The 26425-nt window shown below is 38.8% G+C and overlaps 1 protein-coding gene across 38 annotated transcripts in view; it reads left to right on the top strand.

Annotated features, from left to right (window-relative positions):
• Positions 1 to 23273, top strand: part of MEF2C (myocyte enhancer factor 2C) — a 161182-nt gene extending 137909 nt beyond the window's left edge. For 19 of the 38 annotated variants that reach the window (XM_084882095.1, XM_084882086.1, XM_084882087.1 and 16 more), the window contains 4 exons: positions 9366 to 9538; positions 11988 to 12117; positions 12871 to 13006; positions 18595 to 23273. In XM_084882095.1, coding sequence (XP_084738221.1) covers positions 9366 to 9538; positions 11988 to 12117; positions 12871 to 13006; positions 18595 to 18820 — 665 coding nt within the window. In that variant the 3' untranslated portion in view covers positions 18821 to 23273. Of the gene's footprint in view, positions 1 to 9365; positions 9539 to 11063; positions 11088 to 11987; positions 12118 to 12870; positions 13007 to 18498 lie in introns of all 38 variants that reach the window. The other 19 variants (XM_084882075.1, XM_084882070.1, XM_084882103.1 and 16 more) reach the window with 3 other exon arrangements.
• The last annotated feature ends 3152 nt before the right edge of the window (positions 23274 to 26425 follow it).

Genomic DNA, 26425 nt, shown 5'->3' with positions numbered 1-26425 from the left:
CCTAAGCAAAAACAAATAAATAAATAAATAAAGCTTAGTGGAATGCAGTTCCAGTAACATTTACTTGTTGTGCAGGGCACTAGCAGTTTCACAGCGATGGCTGCTAGGCCCCTGCCCTCAAGGGTGGGGGTGAAGGACGAAGGTTAATAAAGCCGAGGCAGAGTGGGAGCACCGCGCAGTGCCAGGCAACACATTTCACTTTGCACGTTATGATCTTCTGATGAGTTCGCAGCAGAGTAACTGTTCAAACCACAAGTAATTATTCATTCTCTTCTGTCACGTTCTCTCTAATTTATACTGTCTCAATATTTTTGTTTATGAAAATGGCTGGAAGAATGAGCGATTGTGTCAATAATGGAGACACCCCCTCATTCTTAGCAAAGAGACAGCCCCAAAAATCACAAGAAGTGAACAATTAAGTGAGTCATCAATCTATCATTCATCGTTAAGTGGAATTTTCTGAAGATAGTGAGGCTCAATATCATTTTTTATGGTGCAATTAAAAGCTATCCCTGCAGTAAATCAGTATCGAAGAAGCAGAACGATATTTTGAGTGCCCCCTTTGCACCGGAAACATCCGATTGTCAATTTTTCTTCCTTGTTTGCAAAAGGAGCCTTTATTCAGAGAGAGAGGGAGAAATATCAGGATGCATTCTCAATCTGAAGCATCTGGCTTTTGTCATAAGGGGGTGGAAGGAGTCTGTGTTTGGGATTCAAACCAAAGCTCTCCTACTTACTGACAAGTCACAGAAGCTCCTGAACCTCAGTTTCCTCATCTGTCAAAAGTCTGGGTGATTCTGCTTAACCCGCATGACGGTTAGGACGCATGAATGAGCAAATGGCTTGCAGCAGAAACCTACTTTATGATATGGGCTCTTGATCTTTGGAGAACAGCTCAGTAATAAGTAAAAACTCTTTACTTCTGCCTCCCAATCCAGAGCTTATTGTATTTTAATTTCAGTATCTAGTTGGCAGAGAGACTTAATTTCACAAACGGTACTAAGCAAAAGCAAACCAAGGACAAGCGGGATAGATATGGGATCCATGAAGGTCTGGTTCGGCCTCAGGGTGACATGGTCAAGCCGAAGAGATAAGTTTCTGTGTAGAATGTCTGCTGCCCTCTAACTGTTACAGCCAAAAATAGTCTTGGCTTTGGTGTATTCTTGGGGTATTTTTCTGAGAATACACCACAAAGGCTCTGAGGTTTCACAGGAGTCTCTTCATAGTCTAACATTATGCATTATTATATTATTTCCCTAAGAAACCCCCAGATAGAGTGGAGCAATTTTATGTTTAGGAATCTGCAATCAGCAGTCTTTACCAGGATAAGAATCAGAAATCTGCTCTGCAAACCCCCGTTCTGCAGGAGGCATATTGAAATTTTCATCATTCCCAGATTTCTGACCTCCAGATGTTTTGTGGTTGCCTTCTCCCTTAGAGCTATCCCATGAAAAAGGTCTCCTTTTCTCTAAAAACAAAAAATAAATAAAAATTAAGCAATAAACTATGATTCACAACAGCTGAATAACTTATAGTTCCTAGTGCTCTTTTCCCTCCTGAATCCTCACCCAAAGATATGTTTATTGATTTTTATTTTTGTTAGTGAGAGAAGAAGGAGGAGAAAGAGAGAGAGGGAGGGAGAGAGGGAGGGAGGGAGGGAGGGAGGGAGGGAGGGAGGGAGGGAGAGAGAGAGAGAGAGAGAGAGAGAGAGAGAGAGAGAGAGAGAGAGAGAGAGAGAGAGGAAGAAAGAAAGAAAGAAAAAGAAAGAAAGAAAGAAAGAAAGAAAGAAAGAAAGAAAGAAAGAAAGAAAGAAAGAAAAGAAAAGAAAGAAAGAAAGAAAGAAAGAAAGAAAGAAAGAAAGAAAGAAAGAAAGAAAGAAAGAAAAACATCAATGTGAGAGAGAACCCGCAAGGGTTGCTCCTGTTTGAGCCCTAACTGGGGATCAAACTTGAAACCTAGCCAAAACCGGTTTGGCTCAGTGGTAGAGCGTCGGTCTGCAGACTGAAAGGTCCCAGGTTCGATTCCGGTCAAGGGCATGTACATTGGTTGCAGGCACATCCCTGGTAGGGGGTGTGCAAGAGGGAGCTGGTCAATGTTTCTCTCTCATCGACGTTTCTAGCTCTCTATCTCTCTCCCTTCCTCTCTGTAAAAAAATCAATAAAATATATTTAAAAAAAAAAAAAAAACTTGAAACCAAGGTCTGTGCCCTTTGTACATGTGTTTGTGTACAGGGTAATGCTCCAACCCACTGAGCCACCCGCCAGGGCCTGGCTCCTTTAACAGGGTTTCACACATTCAGGGCAAAGTATAGGTATGACTGAAACTTAGACGTTTATAATATTTTTCCACTAAAACTATTGTGTCACTTCCAGTAGAGTAGTGGGTTGCATGAACAAGTCTACTATATAATTTAAAAGAATTTTCTGTGAAAGTATGTACGTTTATTTGAGGTATAAAAGAATTTTTGTGTTTATTTTTTTTAATCTTTATTGTTGAAAATATTACATATGCCCCCCTTTTCCCCCACTAACCTCTTCTAGCCCACCCCCACTCCCCACCCCAGGCCTTCACCACTCTATTGTCTGTCCTGATAATAGAAAGTAACTTACCTTAAAACCTTTAAAAAGTCAAATGTAAAATTAATTGGTGGTGGTGAGCATTATTAGGTATGTGGCATCTCAAGTTTAACAAGACAGTAACTGTGTAAATGTTTTCAAAATTGTTCTAATGGGAAAAAAAAGCAAAACATTTAGTTTGGTAAAACATTTTGATGAAGTACAAGCAGAAAATCAATTAGAGTTTCAACTATATGTTCAGTTTAATCTGACCAGTTTTCCTGTGGCAGTTTGCTTCAAATTCTAAAAACTGAGATACCATTAACAAATTCCTGAACAATTTAAATTTTATACCCCTATATATAATTAGAAATTGTTTTCCAGATAACAACTAATAGTGGATACTGTAAAATACTGGGCATTTCAGTATCATTGTAAGTGGTTTGAGGGAGGCTTGTATCTTAAATTGGCAATAGATAGGTAAACATCTTTACCCTATGATACAGGAGAGATGATTGACTATGATATTGTAAAATTTACTTTTAAAAGCATATTTCATTATCCACTTGAATAGCACATCGAAAGTTCAACAGCTGCTTTTGACATTTTGTGTAGCTAAACCCAATATTTCCTGTTTGTAAATATTTATTTATTCAGAGGGAGAGCAGAAATACATCACCATCCTGTGCCTCTTATATAGGGGTGGGCAAAAGTAGGTTTTCTGTGCCATTGTGACATTCTTTTGAGATAATAAATCTATTGTAATGATCATACCCTGCAGGTCTTTTTTTCATATGAGCAGCTCTAAATTTACTCTGCCCAGCCCGTGTAAGTCCAGCATCTTCCGAACCAGAACAGTGGTTATGATGGCCAAGTTGACCGTGTAAGGTCTCTCTCGAGCTTCCACATCACCTCTGGCTCAGGAGAACCTTTGAGTCGCAATGTCCCTGGGTCTCACACTTTATCTGCTCCCCCCGTCTCTTTGTATTCCTGCATTTTAGAATGAGATTTGACACAGACGGGTTTTTAGAATCTCAGAGCGTGACTGATTCTCAAGGTGTGGACTCGGAACACACTGCTGGGTTCAAATCATAGTCCCACAGTTTGATAGCTGTTTGGCATTGGGCAAGTTACTGGACCTCTCTGTTCCTTATTTTTCTCATTATGTAATCCAAGGAATCTATGAGTACTTCATAGGATTGTTGTTGTGAGGATTTAAAGGTGTTTTGTATCCACATATACTAGCAAACACGCATACAGCAGTTACTAGGTGCTTGGTGCTATCCTGGGTACTTAATGTGTATGTTTTATGTTGTTACTAGGATTGCTAGATAACACTATATGAAGGGTTTGCTGTTATTCATATTGCACAGTCAGGTTGGTGATGGCTGCCTCAGGCAAGTGTGTGGGAGTCTTTAATTCGGATTACTTTTATGCTTCTCTCTCACTAATGAAATCACTTAGCATTGAGAAAAGTAAGGCTCAGTGTGGTTAAAGGAGCTCTGATGGAGACCTCATGACTAGAACTTGGATTTATCTACTTTATCTTTTTTGTTGTTGTTGTTCTTGACTCCCCTCTGCCTGGTAAATCTTCCCATCTCTGCTGCCTCAGTCAGACCTCATTCCGCCTGTGTTCCATAGCAGGTGCGTCCTAACCGGTTTCCCTGCGGCACCCTGTCCCCCTTTAATCTATCCTGTCCACTGTCAGGATTGTTATTTTCCTCACATTCAGAGGTAAGGATGTCACTCACCAGGCACAAATGAAGTTTGGCTGCTCATTTTCTATAGTATAAAATGTAGTAGAAAGTCTATGGTATAAAGTTATCATGATCTGAGAGGCTCTTGTTAGCCAAGTCTGGCCAGGAAGGGGCAGAGGGGAGAGGGGGGGAGGGACCGGATGATGTCCCGACTTTTTCATATTATATCGTGGCTAAGTAGTTTGTCTCATTGGTATACTTGGTCATCAGTATGTTATCATCTAAAGAAGAAAATTTGCTCAAGTAGCATAAAGAGAAGAGTCTCTCCGTGTTTGAAATCAGCAAGTTACTCTACATTTTCTGTTGCCTTTTCACATTCCTTCAGTAACTTAACTTTTTGTGCCATTCCTGGATAATTCCTAACTCTTCAACATATGCTGTGTATCATTTGTGAGCACTTGAAACACTTAAAGAGCTAATATTCTGCATGGTATTGCTGCCTCTGCAGCGGGGTTTTGGAGGGGAGAGAGTCCAGGGTGGACTGAAATTGTCTGAAAGGCATCATGAAAGAGGTGGGACATCAGTTGATCCTTTAAAAAAATGAATTTGCATCAAACAGAAGAGCAGACACAGGTTATGAGACTGCAGGAACAAACACTGAGGCATTTTCAGAGGCCTTGTGCTTGGCCGTGGCCACCGGAAATTAGGTTAGATAGATAGAGTGGGTCAGGCCCAGGGCACAGCCCAGCAGTGTTACATGTGATCTGAACAAGGAACGTGATGGAAGCAGCACTTTACAAAGCCTTCTCTGGGTGAGCTGGGACTGTGCATTAGATTTAATATCATCACATATATGCACATAAGCTTACATGGGGTTATTGAAAGACCTAGTCAAATGGCGTTAAAAGCCTAAACCAGGAGAGAGGCATTTTTGAAGGAAAACTAACAAGATTTGGTACCTGATGGGTTGGAAGAGGGAGAAGGAATAGTCAAAATGACAGTTTGGGAGACTGAAAAGATGATTGTGCCAATGAAAAATATTAGACAGGATCCATAAGGACTAGTTTCTGTTTTGTGTGGATTCATTTTATAAGCTTGTATTTGTAACTAAAAGTTCCAGAAAAGAAAAAGAAGAAAAAAAAAAAGTAAAAAGACTCATAATGTCTACATATCCAAATAAGAGAAAATTTCAGAACTTTGGGCTCAAAGAGAGCTACATGCTCAATTGAGCTCTGTGAGACAAGCAGAATGTCCTCCTCAGGACAGCTTATGCCAGGAATATGTTCTTTGAATTTACAACTTCTTAAAATAGGAGTCAATAAAAAAAAATTAAATAAAAAAAAGGCAGCAAGTGTTTTCAAGTTAACCAGGGAGAGAGAAAAAAATGTTTTTTCTCCTAACACCACATTTCAAGTTCTGTATATTTATGCTAGTTTTAATGTGAGTGTTTAGAAACTTGTAAGCAATCGAGATAGGTTCTTTTATCCTTCATGCAAATTACATTGTGAATGCTTAAATTGTTTTATGTTATGTGGAACAATATTTTTAATCAAATGAACTATAAAACAAACTTACTCCAAAGTTGGTCTGTTCTTCATTTTCTTATAATCTATAATCAGGAAATCCAGTCACTCATGCTTTATAATTTTTGTGCTTTTAAGTTGCTCAGGGAATGTGACATCTGCCTACAGTCACGTCTAAATTGATAATTGTTCAGGCAGAGGGTCATTTTAAAACGTAGCATGAAGGAAGGTTGCATCTGCATATTAGGAGGTTATTGGGAGGTGGTGCTCCCCACCTCCCTGACCCCTAACTTTGAACTGGCCCATTCTCTTTAGTGAACGTACCTCATGTAGGACAGCAGCCTCAACTCGGGCCACAGCCCTCTGAGTGAGGAGGAGGCCGCGGTTTCCGAGCTGGTTTAAATGCAGGCTCCTCTTAGCAGCAAACCGCACGCATGTATTCATCATTGATTTTGAAATGATAGGTTTCTATATCACTGGTTTAGGATCCACAGTCTTGCATTCTTGAATCTATATTATGCCAGAATAACAACTTGGTGGCTGGAAACAGAAATGGTGATTATGCGGCTCCAAAATGCTGGCTGGCACAATATGCTAAAAAGAGTAGAAATTCGCCAGGCAAAAGCCAAATTTATTTGTTCTTAAAAATAACTTTATGCTCTAAAAATATGAATTTAAGAAGTGTCATCGCGGTTCAAAATATTTTACATTCAATATGCGAACACCTTAAAATAAGAGTAATCTTCTGAAATGGCATAATTTCTAAATAACAGGAAATATTCTAAGAGGAAAATAGAACGCTTTTCACATTTTTTTTTTTAAGATCTGAGGCATTTATTGGATTAAAAAAACTAAAATGTATGTTTAGTTAGGGTGTTGTTTTTTTTCCCTACTGCTGGCCCACATTTTGTTTAAAATGTGAGCAAAAAGATGTAGGCTTTGTTGGAATTTCTCAGCGTTTACTGTAGAAAATGTTTGTTTAAAAAAAAAAAACACAACCTTTTCTCAGAGGCTCCGTGAAGCATTTCCATTTTCAAACACTGGCCCAGTGCTCATCATATCACAGGACAACACATTTCATGCAGTGGTTTTACTTCCTTTTAGCAAAATAACTCCTCCATGCAAACCAGTATCGCTGTCTACCAAGCCGGGGTTTTAGTTTCTTCTGATCTAGTCAAGCTTCACTGCACTGCTTAACTGACTCCCCCACCCCCCTTCTTTTGAAATTACCCAGCTAATTTTCCATTTGATTGTTTGTTTAAACCAGGTCTCACGTAGACTTAATAGATAAGTGGCGTATGTATTTGATATCTCAGTGTGGACTTCAGCTGACAGGAAAGCAGTGTAGATTTTGTCTTGGTTTTCTCATTCTCTTTTTACCCAATAGAATCTATTAATTAAAATGAAAGTCCTAACATATCCTCAATAACGATTCAGTAAAACACGTTCAATATAAAATTCCTCTAAGCATTCCAATTTATCAAGCATTTCTCCACGAACAGACTTTTTGTAATTCTCCTGGTGATGAAAGGTAAATGTATTTGTTTCGTATAACAAGTTTTGCCACGGAAAGCTGTCCAAATTCACTGTAAAAGAAAATTTTGGCTTGGGACATATTTAGCAGGCTTTAGGAAATTTAGCTAAATTTCTTGAAGTTTATTATAGAAGAGTAATTTACATTCAAATTCAACCAATATTTTTTAAACAACTACTGTGTAACTCAGAGCAAGTTTAAAGGGTATTTTGTTTGTTTTGGGTTTTCTTTTTCTTCAGGGAGGATTTTATGTGTAATCCAATTGACAGATTTAATCTTGTAGCTATTTGTTATATATTCAGCCTGTTTTTTCATGCATAAAATGAGACAGGTAACTGAATGGATATAAAGAACAATTGTGCTCTACGCAGTGTGCCTCCAATAGAATCTAATTCACAATACGTTCCCATAAATGCCTCCTGAAATGTACCTGTGCTTTGCCTTCCCAGTTCTTGGTCACCTCCAGCTCAGACTATCACAGTAGTTTCCAGACTGGTCCACATTTCCAGGCCTTCCTGATCACAGGCTATCCCAATACCAGGACATCTTTCTATCCACTGAGAGGTCTGAGTTCCCTCTGCTCCACAACCTTCATAGATCTGCATTTCCACCATCTAAACCCAAGACCTGTTAGCTTGGGATTCAGGGTCTCCACAGTCCAACCTTCAAGTCCCTCCAGTGACCCCAATATTCCTCTTCTTTCATGGTTTCCCTTCTAACCAGGTGTGACCCTGGCTGCTCTGGAAAGTCCCACCGTGGCCCTTGCCCAGGGCCCAATCACAAGCCCAGCGTATTTTACTATCTCGTCTCTTTACTCAAGACCCACATCAATTCCTGCCTCTTACATGAAACTTTATTGGTTAATCTCTTTCCTCAGTAACACTTAACCTGGATTGCTCTGCAGGCACCTCACCCCAGGCTGTTTATAAGTTTGCACGTGCATATGCTAAATTAACACAGAGAAATAGCAGGGCCTTTGAGGACTGAGGCCTGGTCATTGCTTCCCCACTGGGTAGACACAGTGTCTATCATTTGCCCTGGGGTCATAGATATTTGTGTTTTGCTGGAATGACAATGGTGACAATAGCAAAGAGGTTGACTGTCTCCTTTAGAGAGCTGCAGCAAACAAGAGTCTAGTTTCCAGAAAGGATTGTTCATCAGGTCATTGATTCTGTTCTTCTCTGACCAGAGGTGGTGGAGGAAGCCAGCAAATGACTTTCTGCCTCTGCTCAGGTGGTACCGACTCCCTCCCCAGCTCTTCCTGTCATAGGCCCGATATTTGAATTATGAGAAATGGATTCCTGAAGATATCCATGTTCTATTAGTAGAGGTTAAACATCAGACCTTTTGGTGTTTGCATTAGATGGCTGTCCCTATGCTTTGGTGAATCAGTGTTTTAGTGGAGACATCGTCCCTTCATTTTAGTTCCTGAGAAGAGTCCTGGTTTTGGAAGTTCTATGTGAGCAGGAGAGACAGCCTCCAGGGTCGTACACTGCAGAAGAGACAGAAGAAAACCAAAAGGAGAAATTATTCAAAGAAAAGGGGAACTGAACAGCAAGCTGTGTGAGAGGCGTTGCCTCTGGCATGTCCTAGAAATTATAGTCTTGCTGTATGCCCTTTCTTCGTTTAAGGACACACAGACACACAAAATAAAACTCAAACCATTGAACTGAAAGAGTGAGTCACTCCAGCCAGGCCTCTGCCCAGCCAGTCAATTAAAGTTCAGGACCAATTCTGGGCTCCTCTTAGACCTTGCATGACTGTCTGACTTTATTCCAGAATTTTTTTTTTACTAGAAAAAAAGCACACATATATATTGATTTCTCAGCTTTATGTATATTAGCTCTCTTCTCATTAAAAGTTTATACTCTTCCTTCAATGGAATAGTAAATAACTGATTGGGTTACTCTCCATAGGGAGGTTACGTTAGTCATCCAATTGTAAATTTCCAGTGTATGTGACTGTATGTCTTAGTCTTTTACCCTTTTATTCTTAATCTCGCCTAATATATTCTCTATATTTCTCCCTGAGCAGTTTCCTTGTTTTGTGTTAACAGGGAATGGGTATGGCAATCCCCGAAACTCACCAGGTCTGCTGGTCTCACCTGGGAACTTGAACAAGAATATGCAAGCCAAGTCTCCTCCCCCCATGAATTTAGGGATGAATAACCGTAAACCAGATCTCCGAGTTCTTATTCCACCAGGCAGCAAGAATACGATGCCATCCGTGGTAATGAAAAACTATATTTTAAATAAATATCAATAATGTTTTGCCTATGCGTTGCTATTTTTGCATTTGTCTAACTTTATGAATTACTTAAGTGCTTTCATAAAATGAATACATTAGTGCTATTGCTGGAGTCCTTTTTTGTATTTAGCTATTATTTCTGGTAACTGGTTCTCATTCCCTTTTCCACATAAAAAAAAAAAAAAGAGCCAACATCCTAGTGAACTTCACTATAGGAGTGGTGTTCTGGGGCAAAAGAAAACACTGCCTTTTAAAGCCTTCAGTTTATAATTAGAAAAAAAATAATAATTGCCTATTCTGCTTTTGGGACATATGGTTTGACCAATGGTAGAATCAAACTCACAGAATGAGGCATTTCATAACAGATTTTTATAATGTTGAACTATTTTTGTCCTCAAGGTAATGGCAATGAAAAACCTTTTTTTATAATTTCTAAATGAACTTTCTCCTGTTAAATGGCAATTCTCCTCCTGAGTATATTGCAGCGATAATGCTCAGTGTTTCATATGCCTATGCACTGCCTCAGTTCATCTTCCCATACCTCTGCTTCATGCAAAGAGTTACCCCACAAAAGAAAATTGTTTTAAAATCCTCAGCATTCTGAACAAGGTTATATTTCACAAAATAAATTTTTTTAAAGTTGTGGCACTTGTAAGAATAAAGAAGTGGGCTCCATGAAATGTAAATAATATCCCAGACTCTGCCGTTTTTCTCTTTCCTGGGTCTGCAGGGCTAAGCTAAGATGAAGATAATATGGTGGGACCAAATTCAGCAACAAAGAGACTTACATCAGTGTTCCCAAATGAGCTTTGCTTAAATGTGAGAACAAGATTCAGTAGACAATTTTAGATCATTCTGCAAACACATTTTTTTTTCTTTTTTCTTTCTGCGCTCTGTGGCAGGCTTCAGGGTAGAACAGTCCTGCAAGCTGATTAGTTTATTATGGCACAGTGCAGATTAATTTTGAATATCAACCAAAAAAAATCACATAATATGCAACGTTCCCTTAGGAAAAGACTGGGTCTAATAAATAAAATCTTCCACAGGGCCACAGCCAAGCAGTGTGGGCCTGCACGGCCGGCTGTCTCCATGGGCAGATTGAGTCCAAGTCCCATAAACCTGATGCTTTCCCAGGACCCTGTGAGAGGTCGGGCAGGCCTCTCCCTGGCAGCCACGTGCGGTCCTCCTCCTCTACCAAGCGGGGTTTCAAAGGACAATCCTTTTTATTTTTATTTTTTATTTTTCAAAATCTGATAGTGAAATAATGAAGGTGGAGACACTGACCTATGCTGAAAACTGGACAAATTGTCTTCACGTTTGAGACAAACAGCTCATTAAAGGGAAACAAAGAATGTCTTTGTAAGGCGTTATCTTTAGAGTCTGGGTTTTAGAACTCTCCAAACTGTTGGGTCTATCAGAAGATGCTTTTCCCAGTATGGGAAAGATTTTGCCCGGTTATAAATATTGGCAGACACTAATTTATAAAACTCCTTCCCCATGCTCTCAGTCTGAGGATGTCGACCTGCTTTTGGTAAGTGGTGAGAGGGCTTCCCTTACATGGCACGGGCAAGGAGAAATCCAAGGCGATGATTCTTAGGTGGAGTGGTAGCTCTCATAAAATGGGGAAATTGTCTAAGTTACCATAGTGTGTGCGCAGCGATTATATTGAGATACTGTTCATCTCAAGTATCACTCACAGGGGAAAGGGACGTCAAGTTATTCTTCTGTCTCAACTTCTGCAAGTGAAGGCCATGTTTTCAGTTTATTTTAGGGCTTCGTTTATAGCAAAATTCTAACACGCACACATGCACAGAGACATTAGTTATTTTAAACCAAAAAGATACTTCTTATTCTAAGAAATTGAAGTCTCATGATGTTTAAATGTATGTGAATCTTTAATCTCCTTGCAGCAAGGAGTTAAATATACATGTAGGCTGCTTTGCCATCTAGTTTGAGGGAAGTTTAGAAGAATCTGAAAAAAGTGGTCAGAGCACCACCTTCTGGTCAGAATATAGCATGAAACTCTACCGGTCTGCTCGACTGTCTATAGAACTAAAGATAAAACCACTTCGGTTGATTTTAATTTTTTTTTAATTTGCATTTGAATAAAAGCTGAAACAATGGAAGTACAGTATACATATTTCACCAGTTTTTAACATAGTCTGTTTTTACCCATAATAAAGCTATGCTACTTGTTACTAGTTCAGTTGCCTAGGAGATACTGATGTAATGGGTTTCTATGGCAACAACTGGTCTCTTGAAGGATTGTAAATGATAGGGTTGGCAGAGTTCATAGAGACACATGTTAACTGATTAATTTCATGAGATTTGTACCAAATTCTATCTTTATTTGCAAAACTAATACTGAAATCTAATATTTGTTACTTTTTTAAAAATTCCACCAGTAATGTCTTTTTATTTACTTTAAAAGAATCAAAGGATAAATAACTCCCAGTCTGCTCAGTCATTGGCTACCCCAGTGGTTTCCGTAGCAACTCCTACTTTACCAGGACAAGGGATGGGAGGATATCCATCAGCCATTTCAACAACATATGGTACCGGTGAGTAGCTTTGCCACATTCAAATATTAAATACTTTTTTATTAAAAAGCAAGATGAAAAAGATACTACCTTTTAGTTCATTAGGAGGCTTTCTTTATTACCTGTGGTGTTCAGAGCACTAAAACCACTACCTCTGACTTATTAAGACAACGTGAACATTCGAATTTTTTTAAATGACTGAAAGTGTCACTAACCCAAGCTGATGTCAATATAGTAGAACAATTTCAAGGAAAATGAGCTGTTCTTCGAAGTAATAGCTCACTTTCTCATGATTGTTTTTAAAATGTGTCTAAATCATCAAATATGTATATGCTGAAATAGCACATTGTAGTTCTAATAAACTAGAATTGCAAGTTGTATTACTTTGAAGCTTTCATTGAATGCTTTTTTTTTGGTATATAGTATATCTCTTATTTTTTATTTTTATGTTTTATTCAGGTATTATATGTGTACATATTTTACCATTGCCCCTCCAACCCACTCCCATACATGCCCTCGCCCACCAGTGTTTTGCGTCCATTGGTTATGCCTATATGCATGCATGCAAGTCTTTATGGTATATCATTATATATCTTTTAAATTAAAATTGTCCCTATGTTTTTCTCCTCTCCCCCTCACCCCTAAAGTAAAATAATTTATAACAGTCATTAAACAATCCTAAGAGAATACTTTTTAAATTGAAGACGTTTGTTCTCTTCATCGTGCGACGATTTCTGGATTCACGCCTTGCCTTGTTGTTTGTGTCTGATCTAGAGTACTCTCTGAGCAGCGCAGACCTGTCCTCTCTGTCTGGCTTTAACACCGCCAGCGCTCTTCATCTGGGTTCAGTCACTGGCTGGCAACAGCAACACCTACATAACATGCCGCCGTCCGCCCTCAGTCAGCTGGGGTAAGCAACGCCATTTCTTTTGTAATGCCCTTGTGGATGCGTTTTTAAACGACAAGTAGCGATCTCTAAATAATGTGCTCTAATGTCCCATTAGAGAGGATGTAAAATTCTACTCTATCAAAATCTGGAAGTAATTATCAGATCAATACCTTTCAAGTAGCTTAAATATTGTCTTATTCTTTCAAAGGAGGGGGAGCTCTGGGATAAGGACCTAAATTATTTTCCTATTGTTTCAGCCTATATTTATTTCTATTTCTCTCAACAATACATTTTTACTTAGTTAAGCTTTCACCTAGCTCATGTGGGACATAAGACAACATTTACAGTTATAAGTTCTTGGAGTTTTTTGAGATACTTGAGAAACCTTAGTCAGTACTAATGTTCCAGTAATACTCTTAAGATCAACTATTCTATTGAATAGTAATGTACTCATATACATGTAAATATATATGTAAATATCCATAGATATACTAATTATCTAAATTTTGAGTATAAAAGTCATTTTTATTGTTTTCTGGTCAGAAGATGTATATTTCTGCCCCCTTGTGGTAGTTTTGAGATATGTCTTTACCATAGAAATGATTCCCGTCATTAAACTATGGGATTGTCCAAACCTTTAAAAAGCCTCGACTTTACAATCACACTACGTATAAAAAAGTTTTTATTTTAAAGTTTAAAACCTGAATCAAAAATTAATAACTCAAAAACTGAAATTAATCTTCAAAAGAAAAGAGTGGGATGACATAATATATTTAAAGAAAACAAGCATTTATATTTTGGAAACATTCTATATGCCTACCTCACCTTAACTTTTCTGCTGAGCATTTGGTTAGAGTGGTTAACTAGTTCTACATTTATGTTTCTAAGGAGATAACGAGCATAAGATTCTGAGTAGAATAAAAATCACTGATTGATACCACAACTTTGTCTCTCTTACCCTTCCCCTGCCCCAGCAGCTTTCACTAAAATTGATGCCACATAGATTTGTGATTTTGGAGTGGGGTTTTCACCCATTCACCATTTGCTTATGTGCTTTCTACTCAATAGTCACTATTGTAGCAAAGCTAAACTTTCATATAAATAGTAAAATTCATTCACATGACAGTGTCACTCTGCTTTCTTGAAAAATTAACTAGCTAAGTTATTGCAAAAACTTTTTCAGGTAATTATCACTAGGTACATCATACCATCCAGGCAATCTTAAAATACATACATGTGGCATAACAGTGCTGTGACTCAGCTATGAATCCATGTACATGCTTCTTAGCAAAAATAAAGGTCGCTGTTTACTTCTCATTTTTCACAAAATTCATCCATTAGAGGACTAGATTTCCTTAGGAATTATCAATGTCAAAAGCTATATAATTTTCTCTGAATATGGTAATATCTGACAATTTGCACTTTACATATAAAACACATATTTATGTATTTTAATTACAGTTTTAAAATTCTCTTCTATTTCATGGGAAGAATCTAATTCTCTGTTGCTCTTGATAGAGGTTTCAGTAGTTGAGAAGGGGAGGAGGGACGGGACTAGAGAGGAAGTGAATTACAACAGCCAATCATGAAGCATTTTGTTTAGTTCTGATTTCTTTCCGCACCAATTCTCATGGTGCATAATTGAGTCTGAATTTGGTCTATGAGTTTTTATTGCACTTAATCACTTCCCTTATCCCTCAGACAGGATACACTTCCAGTCCTCCTAATTTTGGCCCACTTACCTACTTACTCTTCCTTCTTTTCCTGCCTTCTTACTCCCCTTGGGTGTCTCTCTTTTTCAGTCTCTCTCAGACACACACACAGACACACACACACACTCACACACACGTACACGCACACACACATGCAGAAAAACTTTTCAAGAGTAGGTTCCTTCAAATGGACTAGCTCATGCTCACATGATTAAGTGTGATACTCTTTTTTGACCTCCCCCCAGGTTGTAATATTTATGTAAAATGAACTATATGAGCTGCCTTTATTTCTCACAGTATAAATTAATTTTTAAAATTTGATTTTTTTTTCCCCTGGCTGAAATAGTTTCATATGCCTGTGTGGTGGGGTCACATTCTTTTGGTTAGATATAGCAGAGTAAAATATATTTCAGCCTGACCAAGATGGGCACCACAGTTTTCTCTCAAAATTAAAAAGTACTTTGTTCATGGAAATATCTTTAACTCTTCAAAACTATACTTTTAACATTGTCTAGTGCCTGGTTTAATCTAAGCACTTTAGACGAACGGCATAAATTGTTGTATGTGGGGAGCAGAGATCACTGGCAGGAGGAACTTGCCATCAAAGGCTAGTGAGAGTTGTTTGCATAGTGAGGTGTGAGGAAAAGACCCTTGAATTTTTAGGGCTTTTTCTCTCTCCACCTGAAACCAGGGCAGCCTGTTTTCTGGAAGCATTTCTATACATCATCTTTGTGGAGGTGGGTGTGCAAGACATATTGAGAAGAGATAACTTTGAATAAAGACGAATTTTAAAAAGGTCAATAAAATTTAGTCTGCTGGCCTAATTTCCAGGAGAACGCAGTAAGAAATTTGAATAAAACCATCCAATCATCTTTCATTTCTGAACAATGATGGGGAAGGGTAAGCGTCTTCCCAGTTGGAAGGCATTTGTAGAGGATGAAACCTAGCAGCAGGACTTGATATGTATGGGCAGTGGGGCTTCTGTCTTCCCCACCCACCTCGTTCTCACCCACACATAAGGGGTAGTTCAAAGGATCTATCTATCTGTGTCCACAAAAGTTTTGTTCTCAAGGACAAGTAAACCAACATCTGAACCCGCCCCACCCCCACCCCCACCCCGCCCCATACAGCTAAGTGATCTTTAAGGTTCCTTTTCCTTTCCAAGAAAGCACTTCCTCGATAACAGTGGCCAATCAATTACATTTCATTCTGTTTTGAATCCTCTACCACAGTGCAAGGAAGCGGATTCTCAGATATCACTGCCATGGTATGACTGTGCATTTAGTGCCCCTGGAACTACTCAAAATGCTTCATACATGCTTTCAGTGTAAAATGAAATGCCACCAAAAAAGGAACTTAGGCCTGTTTGTTTATAGGAAGGGATAAGCAGTAAGTGTTTTGTCTTTTTGAGGGAAGAAATACAGCAAAATGTGTACAAGCTAGTTGACACTGGGAGATAATGCAGCTTTCAAAAGTTGTGTTAAAGAAACAACATTTTGATTATATCACTTTTTGCTTAACTTATTCATATTAACTGCTTTACTAGTCCAAATCATCAGATATTATTTTTCGAATTTTCCATGCTCCCAGCCTGTGAAGACACAATTTAAATGTCAAAAGGCAGACAAAAGTATTTATGGATATGCCACATATTTTCAGACTCCTAATTCACATTCATTATTAAACAGCTGTGTGAGTCATTGTAAGAAGCATTTCATTAAATTTTAGTGAAATTATATTTTTTATCTAGAGCCAGGAAAATTCTTTCTTCCAGAAATCAAACGATGATTTCCTCTGACATCAAAATGAAGGATTAAGTGACATTGAACCAAGATAAGATAGCCCACCATTATGGATCCTTTTGAAACACAGCTCCACCTCCATTTTAATATCTTATTGACTAAAACATTACTTAATTAAAACTCTTAGAAAATTAGTATAGAGACTAAAATAAATTAGTGATCAAAAATTACATATTCTTGATATAAATGCTAAAACTGCTTTGATTCTATAAGATTATAAAAGGCCCTGACCAGCTTCAGGTTTGATCCCTGGTCAGGACACATACAAGAATCAACCAATGAATGCGTAAATAAATGGAACAACAACAATATCTCTCTCTCTCCTCTCTCTCTCTCTCTCTCTCTCTCTCTCTCTCTCTCTCTCTCTCTCTCTCTCTCTGTCTATATCTATCTATCTCCCCTTTCCTCCCCCTCTCCCTCTCTCTAAAATCAATAAATAAAAAGTTTTAATAAAAAGATCATAAAAGCCAGAGAAGGAAGGGCTTATTAGGGAAACAAATAATTCTCCTTTATGTTATTCTCAACATTAGCTCATCTATTAATAAGGGAAGGAAAGTAATTCTTTGCCAGTAGGTGGTGCTTTTGTATAAAACATCACTCAAAGATAAACTCATCTCTGACTAATTTTGTATTTCTATACATCTTGAGCTTTGATTGCATCTTTCCAAAAGCCAGCCCCAGTTATTCCACTTTTTCCTCTGATATATATATTCTCACTGCTCATAATTACATTTTTAACACCATCCAGTTCTCTCCATTTAAAAAGTACGATAATCACATATATGAGTTGGCAGCTTTGCTTTCCTTTGTTTCAAATGGGTGTGTCCGTATGGATTATTCTTTGCTGTAACTCTTCCTCAGTAAAAGAGGTTTCCGTATTCTCTTGACACTGTGGGCTAGTAATACTGACTCTAGCTGTGGATGTCAGGGCAATCAGAACGTGAGAACAGTGCAAGCCTCGTAGCATGGACATCAGCAGTAGTACTGCGGTTTATCCTGATGAAAGTCACTGTGGTTGCCAATCTACACTTCTCCCTCCAGAGTTTCAAGTCCCTAAGTTCCCCCACATTTTGTCATAAGGGCAAGTAATACTCTCCTGGAACAAATAAGGGCTAGGGGGTGTATAAACACAATAAAATTACAGTAGATCCTTCCTGACAATAACCTTTTCTAGGCAAATCCGGATTCACCAATTAATGGCAATTACAAATGAGAGGAGTGGTACCCTAGGTTCCCTAGCAGGGTGAGACTAACATTAGGAATGTTGAGGTTATTGTGCAGAACAAACAGCATTTTTATCCCGTGTAGCTGAGAAAATGTGAAGAAATTAAAATTATACCCGTTTTAGTGAAGTAGGAAATCTAAGTGTTTTTAAAATTTCTGCAGATAATTATCAGCCTCCTCCCTCCATCCTTTCGCCTTTCCAGGCTATTATTCCCTAGACATGGTCGTGGGTAGCCTCTTACGGATGCTACTCCCCTGAAATCCGAACTCTTTTCCCTTTCTCTGAAGCCTGTGCAGCTTACTGTGTAAGTGCTTACTAAATTGAGGGAACCATTCATATCCAAAATAAGCTCTTTACACTAATTTTCAAACACTGGCATTAGTAGATCAAGGACGTATAACTCCAAACCTAAGCCATGCGTCTTAAAACCTTAGATTCCATATCGGAGCTAGTCTAGGGGGAAATCCCACCACATTGAGAATGCTCATTCCGGCATGTCTGGTTACCCCTTTTCAGCCCCGCAGGGACAGAGTGAGGGAGCTTGTCAGACCAGCGGTGCCCTCCGTGAGCCAGGGCCAGCTACACCCTGTCATCCCCCGGAGGGGGCAAACGGAGAAGGCGCTGCCCCCTCCCGTGCCTCTGAGCACCGCCTCCCGCTCCGGGCATGCTCTGGTGTTTAATGCGAGAGTCTTAAGCTGATGTTTGATGTACTTGTGAGTTCCTGGGGGCTCCAGGCCTCCTCCATCTGTAACTGGGTTTCCTTTCCTCCTACAGAGCTTGCACTAGCACTCATTTATCTCAGAGTTCAAATCTCTCCCTGCCTTCTACTCAAAGCCTCAACATCAAGTCAGAACCTGTTTCTCCTCCTAGAGACCGTACCACCACCCCTTCGAGATACCCACCACACACGCGCCACGAGGCGGGGAGGTCTCCTGTTGACAGCTTGAGCAGCTGTAGCAGTTCCTACGACGGGAGCGACCGAGAGGATCACCGGAACGAATTCCACTCCCCCATTGGACTCACCAGACCTTCGCCGGACGAAAGGGAAAGCCCCTCCGTCAAGCGCATGCGACTCTCTGAAGGATGGGCAACATGATCAGATTATTACTTACTAGTTTGTGTTTTTTTTTTTCTCTTGCAGTGTGTGTGTGCTATACCTTAATGGGGAAAAGGGGGGTCGATATGCATTCTATGTGCTGTGTGTGGAACAAAAAACAAAAAAAAAAGTCAGGTACTCTGTTTTGTAAAAGTACTTTTAAATTGCCTCAGTGACACAGTTATAAAGATAAACAGAAATTGCTGAGATAAGCTTAGCACTTGAGTTGTACAACAGAACACTTGTACAAAATAGATTTTAAGGCTAACTTCTTTTCACTGTTGTGCTCCTTTGCAAAATGTATGTTACCATAGATAGTGTCATGTTGCAGGTTCAACGTTATTTACATGTAAATAGACAAAAAAAGGAAACATTTGCCAAAAGCGGCAGATCTTTACTGAAAGAGAGAGCAGCTGTTATGCAACATATAGAGAAAAAAAAAATGTATAGATGTTGTGGACAGACCCGGCAAAGGGTGGCCATTGGTAAGCATTAGGAACACGCCAGGTCGCCTACCACCCTGAGGACGCTCACAAACCTGCAGGCATATCATTGGCGTATGGCACTCAATCAAAAGGATCGATGACCATTCAAAGAGGACCATACCTATTTAAAAAAAAAAAAAAAAAAGTGGAGTTTGAGGGCTAACGTATTTAAGTAAAATAAAGGAATCTGGGTCTGCATCTCTTATTAAATAAAAGTATAAAAAATATGTACATTACATTTTGCTTATTTTCATATAAAAGGTAAGACAGAGTTTGCAAAGCATTTGTGGCTTTTTGTAGTTTACTTAAGCCAAAATGTGTTTTTTTCCCCCCTTGATAGCTTCGCTGATATTTTAAACAGTCCTGTTAAAAAAAACAAAAAGGACTTTTTGTATAGAAAGCACTACCCTAAGCCATGAGGAACTCCATGCTTTGCTAACCAAGATAACTGTTTTCTCTTTGTAGAAGTTTTGTTTTTGAAATGTGTATTTCTAATTATATAAAATATTAAGAATCTTTTAAAAAATCTGTGAAATTAACATGCTTGTGTATAGCTTTCTAATATATATAATATTATGGTAATAGCAGAAGTTTTGTTATCTTAACAGTGGGAGGGGGGATATTTGTGCGGTTGCACATTTGAGTAACTATTTTCTTTCTGTTTTCTTTTACTCTGCATACATTTTATAAGTTCAAGGTCAGCTGTCAAAAGGATAACCTGTGGGATTAGAACATATCACATGGCAACACCCTAAATTGTCTTTAATACAATTAGCAATCTATTGGGTCGACTGACATCCATTGTATATACTAATTAGCTTATTTTATGCTTTTTATTTTTGAATTTTCATCAAACGCAGGGCCCCTTTCTGATCTCACCATTTCACCATGCATCTTGGAATTCAGTAAGTGCACACCTAACTTGCCCAAATCCTAAATTATCTGGTTGGTTTTCAGGCCAGAATTTGTTATGCTTTTAGAAATATGCCCAGAATAGAGAAGCTGTGCTGGGGCCCGTGTCCTGCAAATAAGGCCCTAGAAACAAGTGATATGAAGTTTGCTCGATGTATAAGTTATAAATTCCCACAGAAGAAAAATGTGAAAGATTGGGTGCTAGACAAGAAGGAAACAGATAAAGAGATAGTTGCTTCACCATCCGTTTTTAATTATCTTAACTGACCCTTAACAATCTTGTCTGCAATGTAGGACTGTTGAACAATCCCAGTGTGTCAGGACCCCCCAAATGTCAACTTCTGCATAAAGCATGTATGTCATCTATTTTTTTTCTTCAATAAAGAGATTTAATAGCCATGTCAAGAAATCCCATTAAAGAACCTCTCTATGTCCCTTTTTTTTTTTTTAATTTTCAAGAAATAATGACTCTTGTCTAATATTTGTCTATAAGGGCTTCATTTTCAGACCCTTTAAAAAGTGAGTGCCATTAAAAAAAAAATAATGTTGATATCTATTGTTTAAAAAAGATTTCAGTCTAGGAATGATTTTTCTTCTCTTGGAATGTGGAGATCTGTCGATCCATCTCCAATCATCCCCAGGGACATACACAGCAAAGAAGATGCAGACAATAAGATCGACACTGCTACATTGTGTGTAGGACATTTCTTACCCATTTTTTTTTCTCTTTTACTTGTAAAGTTGCTATGTGTTTCTCATTGAAAAAGGCTGCCGCTGGGTGGCAAAAGCCAAGAGACCTTACTAACGAGGCTATATTTTTCTTAACTTAATCTGAAATCTACAATTAGACCACAATGCACCTTTGGTGGTATCCATAGAGGATGCTAACCTGCCTTGTACTAATGTTTTATATACTAAAAACAAGCAAAAATAACTATTAATCATTTCATATATCCCACTACTCAAGGTGTCCATGGAACATGAAAGAAAAAACATTTATGCAAAGGAAAAACAGAAAACCATTGCTGAAAATAGACATACACGCATTCACACATAGGGATAAGAAAACTAAGAAGTCATTTTTCTCACCATAGATTTGATCCCATCCTTACAAACACATCTTTATGACTTGATGTGTATAAAATATGCAAACATATCACAAATGTTCTTTATCATTTCAAAACACTTGATCAATATCAGTAAAAAAAAAAATGTATCCGTGGGTGGGAAAGGGTCATTATGTGAAAATATGAAAAAATAGCCATATTAACTTTTTACCTGCACTTTGCCTCAGCAACAAAGAAACAGTGCATTTCTAATGCTGAAAATAAAGTAAGTTAAAGTGCCAGCAGAAGCCTTGGCTATTTGTAGCAATTCTGGCGATAGTTTTATAAGAACATGAAAAGAACAGAATCACTTGAAAATGGATGCCAGTCATCGCTTGTCCCCACTGCTGAATTCGCAGAAAGTGGTGGCAAGCTCCCGAAGGGATAATCTGAGGATTTTTTAAAGATGATTTAATGAGAAGAAGCACAATGTTGATTGTGATGAGTCACTCTCTGTAAACGATCACTGTCTCTCTTTACCCTTATACCTTATCTGTAATTTACCTTTGATTGTATTTGCAAAGCTAGTATGGTTTGGATTTTTTATCACAGTAAACCCTTTGTATTCAGAAGTGTAGGGCAGAGCCCTGAGGAAGTGATGTTCCCGTAGTCATCATAGAGGACATTTAGGCTACGTTCTTCATTGCAAATCCAAGAACCACAAGTGGCATCTCACACAGCTCCAAGCATGTTATGCCTAACCCTGGTTTGAAAGATTGTTGGGTAACATGAAGCTTACATACTGGTAACACTGATGCCATATATGCAAGCTGCACAACCTGTATATTGTATGCATTGGTGCGTGGAAGGCTGTTCATTTTGACCTTTTTTAAAATTGTGTTTTTTTAGTAAAATGGCTTATTTTTTTCCCTAAAGTGGAACTTAGTATTTTGTAATGATGAATATGAAAATGCCTGTCATCTTCAGCTCACTTTCAGGTTAACTAAGGTGAGGACTTTCAAACAATTCAAATACATTTTTTTTTTTTAAAGAAAATAGCTGCACTCTCATAACATTATGTATTTGTTTTTCTTACACACCTATCTTTTAACTTAGAAATAGCTTCTTTTTTTTTTTTGCTCCCTTTATTCTTCTGTTTGTTTTTCCAGAGAGTAATGCTTGTATTTCTTTCTTTTAGAAAAAAAAAACAAAAAACTTTTTTTTTTTTCAAGAAGCAATAGCCATTTGAACTCTCAATAAAGGCTCTTGCTTAAGCGTGGCATACTTCATCTGTTCCCGTGGGTGCCATCTGCTGTGTGGCGTCACTTATACAGCGTGAATTTCTTGCCACTGCAGATCTTTTGAAAGATTGATGGGATACTGGTGTCTGTTAGAATGCTTCAGACTGCAGATGTAACGGAAAGGCTTTTCTTAAATATGTTTTAACCAAAGATGTGGAGCAATCCAAGCCACATATCTTCTCCATTCAATTTGTCCATTTGGGTTATTTTTCACAATCCGGTATTGCATTTGCCTTCCCTGTCCGTACCTCAAATTGATTCATACCTCAGTGTAATGTAGAGAGGTCAGCTAAGCGTGGGATTCTGTTGTGGTTTGGATTCAGCACCCGTGTTCTCTCAGAGCAGTGTGGGCTGGGGGCGCCGCAGGGTGGGACTTGGATTGCTTGCGATGGTTTGCTGTATCCCTTTCCTTCTTTTCCTGGGGACTTGTTTCCATTAAACAGTCATTCGAATCGCTTGTAAATGAGGGTATACAAGCATTTTGCAACAGATACTCAAGTAGAGGTTCACAGCGGCATAAGCTGGACTTTGTCGCCACTAGATGACAAGATGTTATAACTAAGTTAAACCCCATCTCTGTATCTCAAGGGACTTCATTCAGCTGTCTGTAGTGGAAAAGTGGGGAATTTTCCAAAGTTTCTCCTGCTGGAAATAAGGTATAATTTGTATTTTGCAGACAATTCAGTAAAGTTACTGGCTTTCTTAGTGATGCAGTGTCTGTGGTGCATTTTTTTAATTGATGTTTTGCCTTTTTAAAGTATTCTGCTTCGTCGTATGTTTTTAAAAGTAGCTTCTCCCACAAGGGCACATGAGCTTTCTCAGTTTTCGGTTCAAAATACCCAAAAAGAGGGATATCTGGGTTTAGGAGGAAGGGTGGGTATGAATTGGGTCAGTGTTCCTGGGCTGATCATGTGTATCTAGCCAGTATGGGAAGTTCAAGGTTCCAATTGACTTCAACTTCCTTATCAAAGCATTTCTGCCCTAGCCAGTTTGGGTCAGTGGATAGAGAAGACCTTGGGACTGAAGAGTCCTGGGTTTGATTCTAGTCAAGGACATATACTTCATTTGCAAGCTCAGTCCCTGGTCCTGGTCAGGGTGTGTGTATAGGCAGCTAATCAATGTGTTCCTATCAACTCCCCCTCCCCTCTACTATCTTTAAAAATCAATGAGAGAAATATCCTTGGGTGAGGAGTAACAAAACTAAATAAATAACAGAATCTTATTTAAAACAAAACTGCACTTCCAGGGAAGTCTTTGATAACTTGCTTAAATACACAGAATTTTCCAGAAATGAAAGAAACTACAATTCAATAAGTTAAATTTTTTATAAATCAAAATGTGTATAAAGTGTTTCTAGGCTTATTTCTGTTTTCTTCATCAAAATAGTTTCTTTAATCAAAAGCGTTTGAAAACATGGGCTTACTAGTATATCTAAGTATTTGAGAAAACTAGGAAATGTGTACGTTTTTAGAAATGTCCTTAGACCAGTGTAAAGACTGATCCAGGAAATGAAAAGGAAAATAAAAAGGCATTGGACAGCCAACTGAAGAACTTGAACCTTGCTTTAGCAGTGATGAAGCACAGGATGTGGCTGGGGGAAACGTTGCATGTGGCTTCGAAATCACAGTGTTTTTCTCTTCTTTGTTCTCTTAATTCGCTTTTAGCGAACATTTATTAAGCAACTGTGATGTGTAGTCATGTGGTGGATTCTAGGGTAAATGAAGAGATAGCCCTGGCTTTTAAGAAATTTATAAACTCATAGGAGATTACAAGACTAATAGCAAATAAAAAATGTTCTCAGAGACTGCTGCCAAGGGTAGGAGGAAACCACTTTGCTCATCTTTGCAGTGGAGCAGGGCAGAGGCCCCCGGCATGCACACTTCACAACCTGCCCGGCAGAGGCAGCCTTTGACTTGTCTTCAGAGGGTAGGTGGGACAGGGAATCCCAGAGGGATGAGGACATGGATGATTTGGGGGCATGACCACCCCACTCCTCCGCCCCCCTTCTCAGTTTTGCACTCTCTGCTATCACCAGCTTCGTATTCTTATTTTTATCTTTGATCTTGTGTATTGTAAGTGAAGTCTGATAGAACAGGAAAGCATGAATGTGAGTAGAACAGATACACAGAAAAGGGTGAAAAGCTTTCATTTTAGTATCTTTAATCTTTTTCCTGCTTTTTAAAAAGAACAGTTTCCTTTAGCACTGAGCCCCACAAATGAGGACTCCAGTCCTGAGGGCATTCTACAGAAAGGGAGTAAGAGGTATAAAGGCACAGAGGTGGGAACACAAGAGACAAATTTGCCAGACTGGAAGAGTTGTTTGGAGTCTGAAGTCTGGTATTTAAGCATTCCAGTGAAAGATTTAGAAGAAATGAAATTGTTAAAATTCAGTAAATGATTGTGTTAATGGTAGGAAAAATTATAGATAAGGGATTGTTAACGTTTTTAGTATTAAGCTTAAATGATTCGGATCTTAGGCATGTCCAAATTGGAAATGGAGAGGTCGCTGCTTTGTGAGAAAGGTGATTGTGAGATGTTGTAAATATAGACTTGAACTCAGGACACCAGCTGATGTTGAATATAAAGTTGTGGGGGCTACTCGCGGGGAGGTCATAGGGAAAGCCTTGCACATGAATGAGCTTGTGAAGGGGAAGGTGATGGGAGAGGTAGGAAACAGAGGTAGGAAACAGGTCTAGAAGGAGGTGTTGAAGAGGGGAACAGTATAGTGGAGAAAGGGCCTGAGAAGGAATCAAGAAAGAGCAGACAGACAGAAAGCCAAAAAGTGCTGTCAAGGCAAGAAGGGGTTGGGGACGGGGCAGCCAACAGTGTCCAATGCCTTGGCCTTAGGTAGTATCTGAGAATAATTTCAACAAAATGTGAGCAAGAGGTTGACAGCAGATATTGTGAAAGTTCAGGCAATAAGTATGAAGTACTATTTAATGATGTTTGTGATTAAAAGAAGAGAACTTGGTGTGAAGGGTTAGCACAGTCAAGGATGAAGGGCAAGATGGTGAAAGATCAGGCAATTCCACACTGAACGGAAAGGAGTTAGGAAAACACTTCACCCAAACACTCCGGTGCCAGTCATGCAAAAACTCATGTTCCCGGCCCCTCCGTACAGAGCACTGGTGCCTGGGAGGTTTGAATGCACAGCAACCTGCAGAGATGGGAGCTGAAGCTGGGGTGCATGAGAGTAGGTAGGCTCCTAGCATGTTGAGTACCTTCTCTGCAATGACCTTGACCTATAGGGTTTTATTTCACCTGCTCAGTAACCCTGGGTGCAGTTTTTCCAGAGGTCATCTCGTCTCCTGGTTGACAATCAGACCAGCTTTGCCCCTCACAAGCTAAGAAGCATTTGTCAAGTTATTTGTTCCAAGTATCAATTTTCTCACTTAGCACTAACTCACAGGGTTGCTCTGAGGCCCAATTAAGACATTCATAGTTGCTAACCATTGAAAAGAGAGCCTACTCCCCTACAAATTACTCAAAATAAACATGACCCTACTCTATAAAATACCAGAAAAAATAAATCAGTAAAGTTCTGATTTTTCCTTTGAGGACCACAACATGTGTTGTTGTTGTTGTTGTTTTAATTTCTTAACAATATCGCATTCTTTCTCAAAGGACAGTTTGGTCTGCCCCTGCTTTGCTAATGCCCAAAACACACATTCTACTTATGGATAAAGACGTGCCCTGTACCACCCGTCCCACCGCGTCCCACCAATGGTGCTAAATATATCAACACAGACTTTCCTAGAAGTAATAGTTGTATGAGGAAAATTACCTCCTTCAAGCATTTGTTTTATGAATATTCCATGTAATACAAATAAGAGCCCTGATGGGAAATGCAACCTTGTTTGT

The sequence above is a fragment of the Pipistrellus hanaki genome (genome assembly GCF_964339955.1).
Source record: "Pipistrellus hanaki genome assembly, chromosome: 4".
Classification (NCBI taxonomy): Eukaryota; Metazoa; Chordata; class Mammalia; order Chiroptera; family Vespertilionidae; genus Pipistrellus; species Pipistrellus hanaki.
The sequence above is the reverse complement of the archived record's forward strand: the minus strand, read 5'-3'. Positions and strand labels throughout refer to the sequence as shown.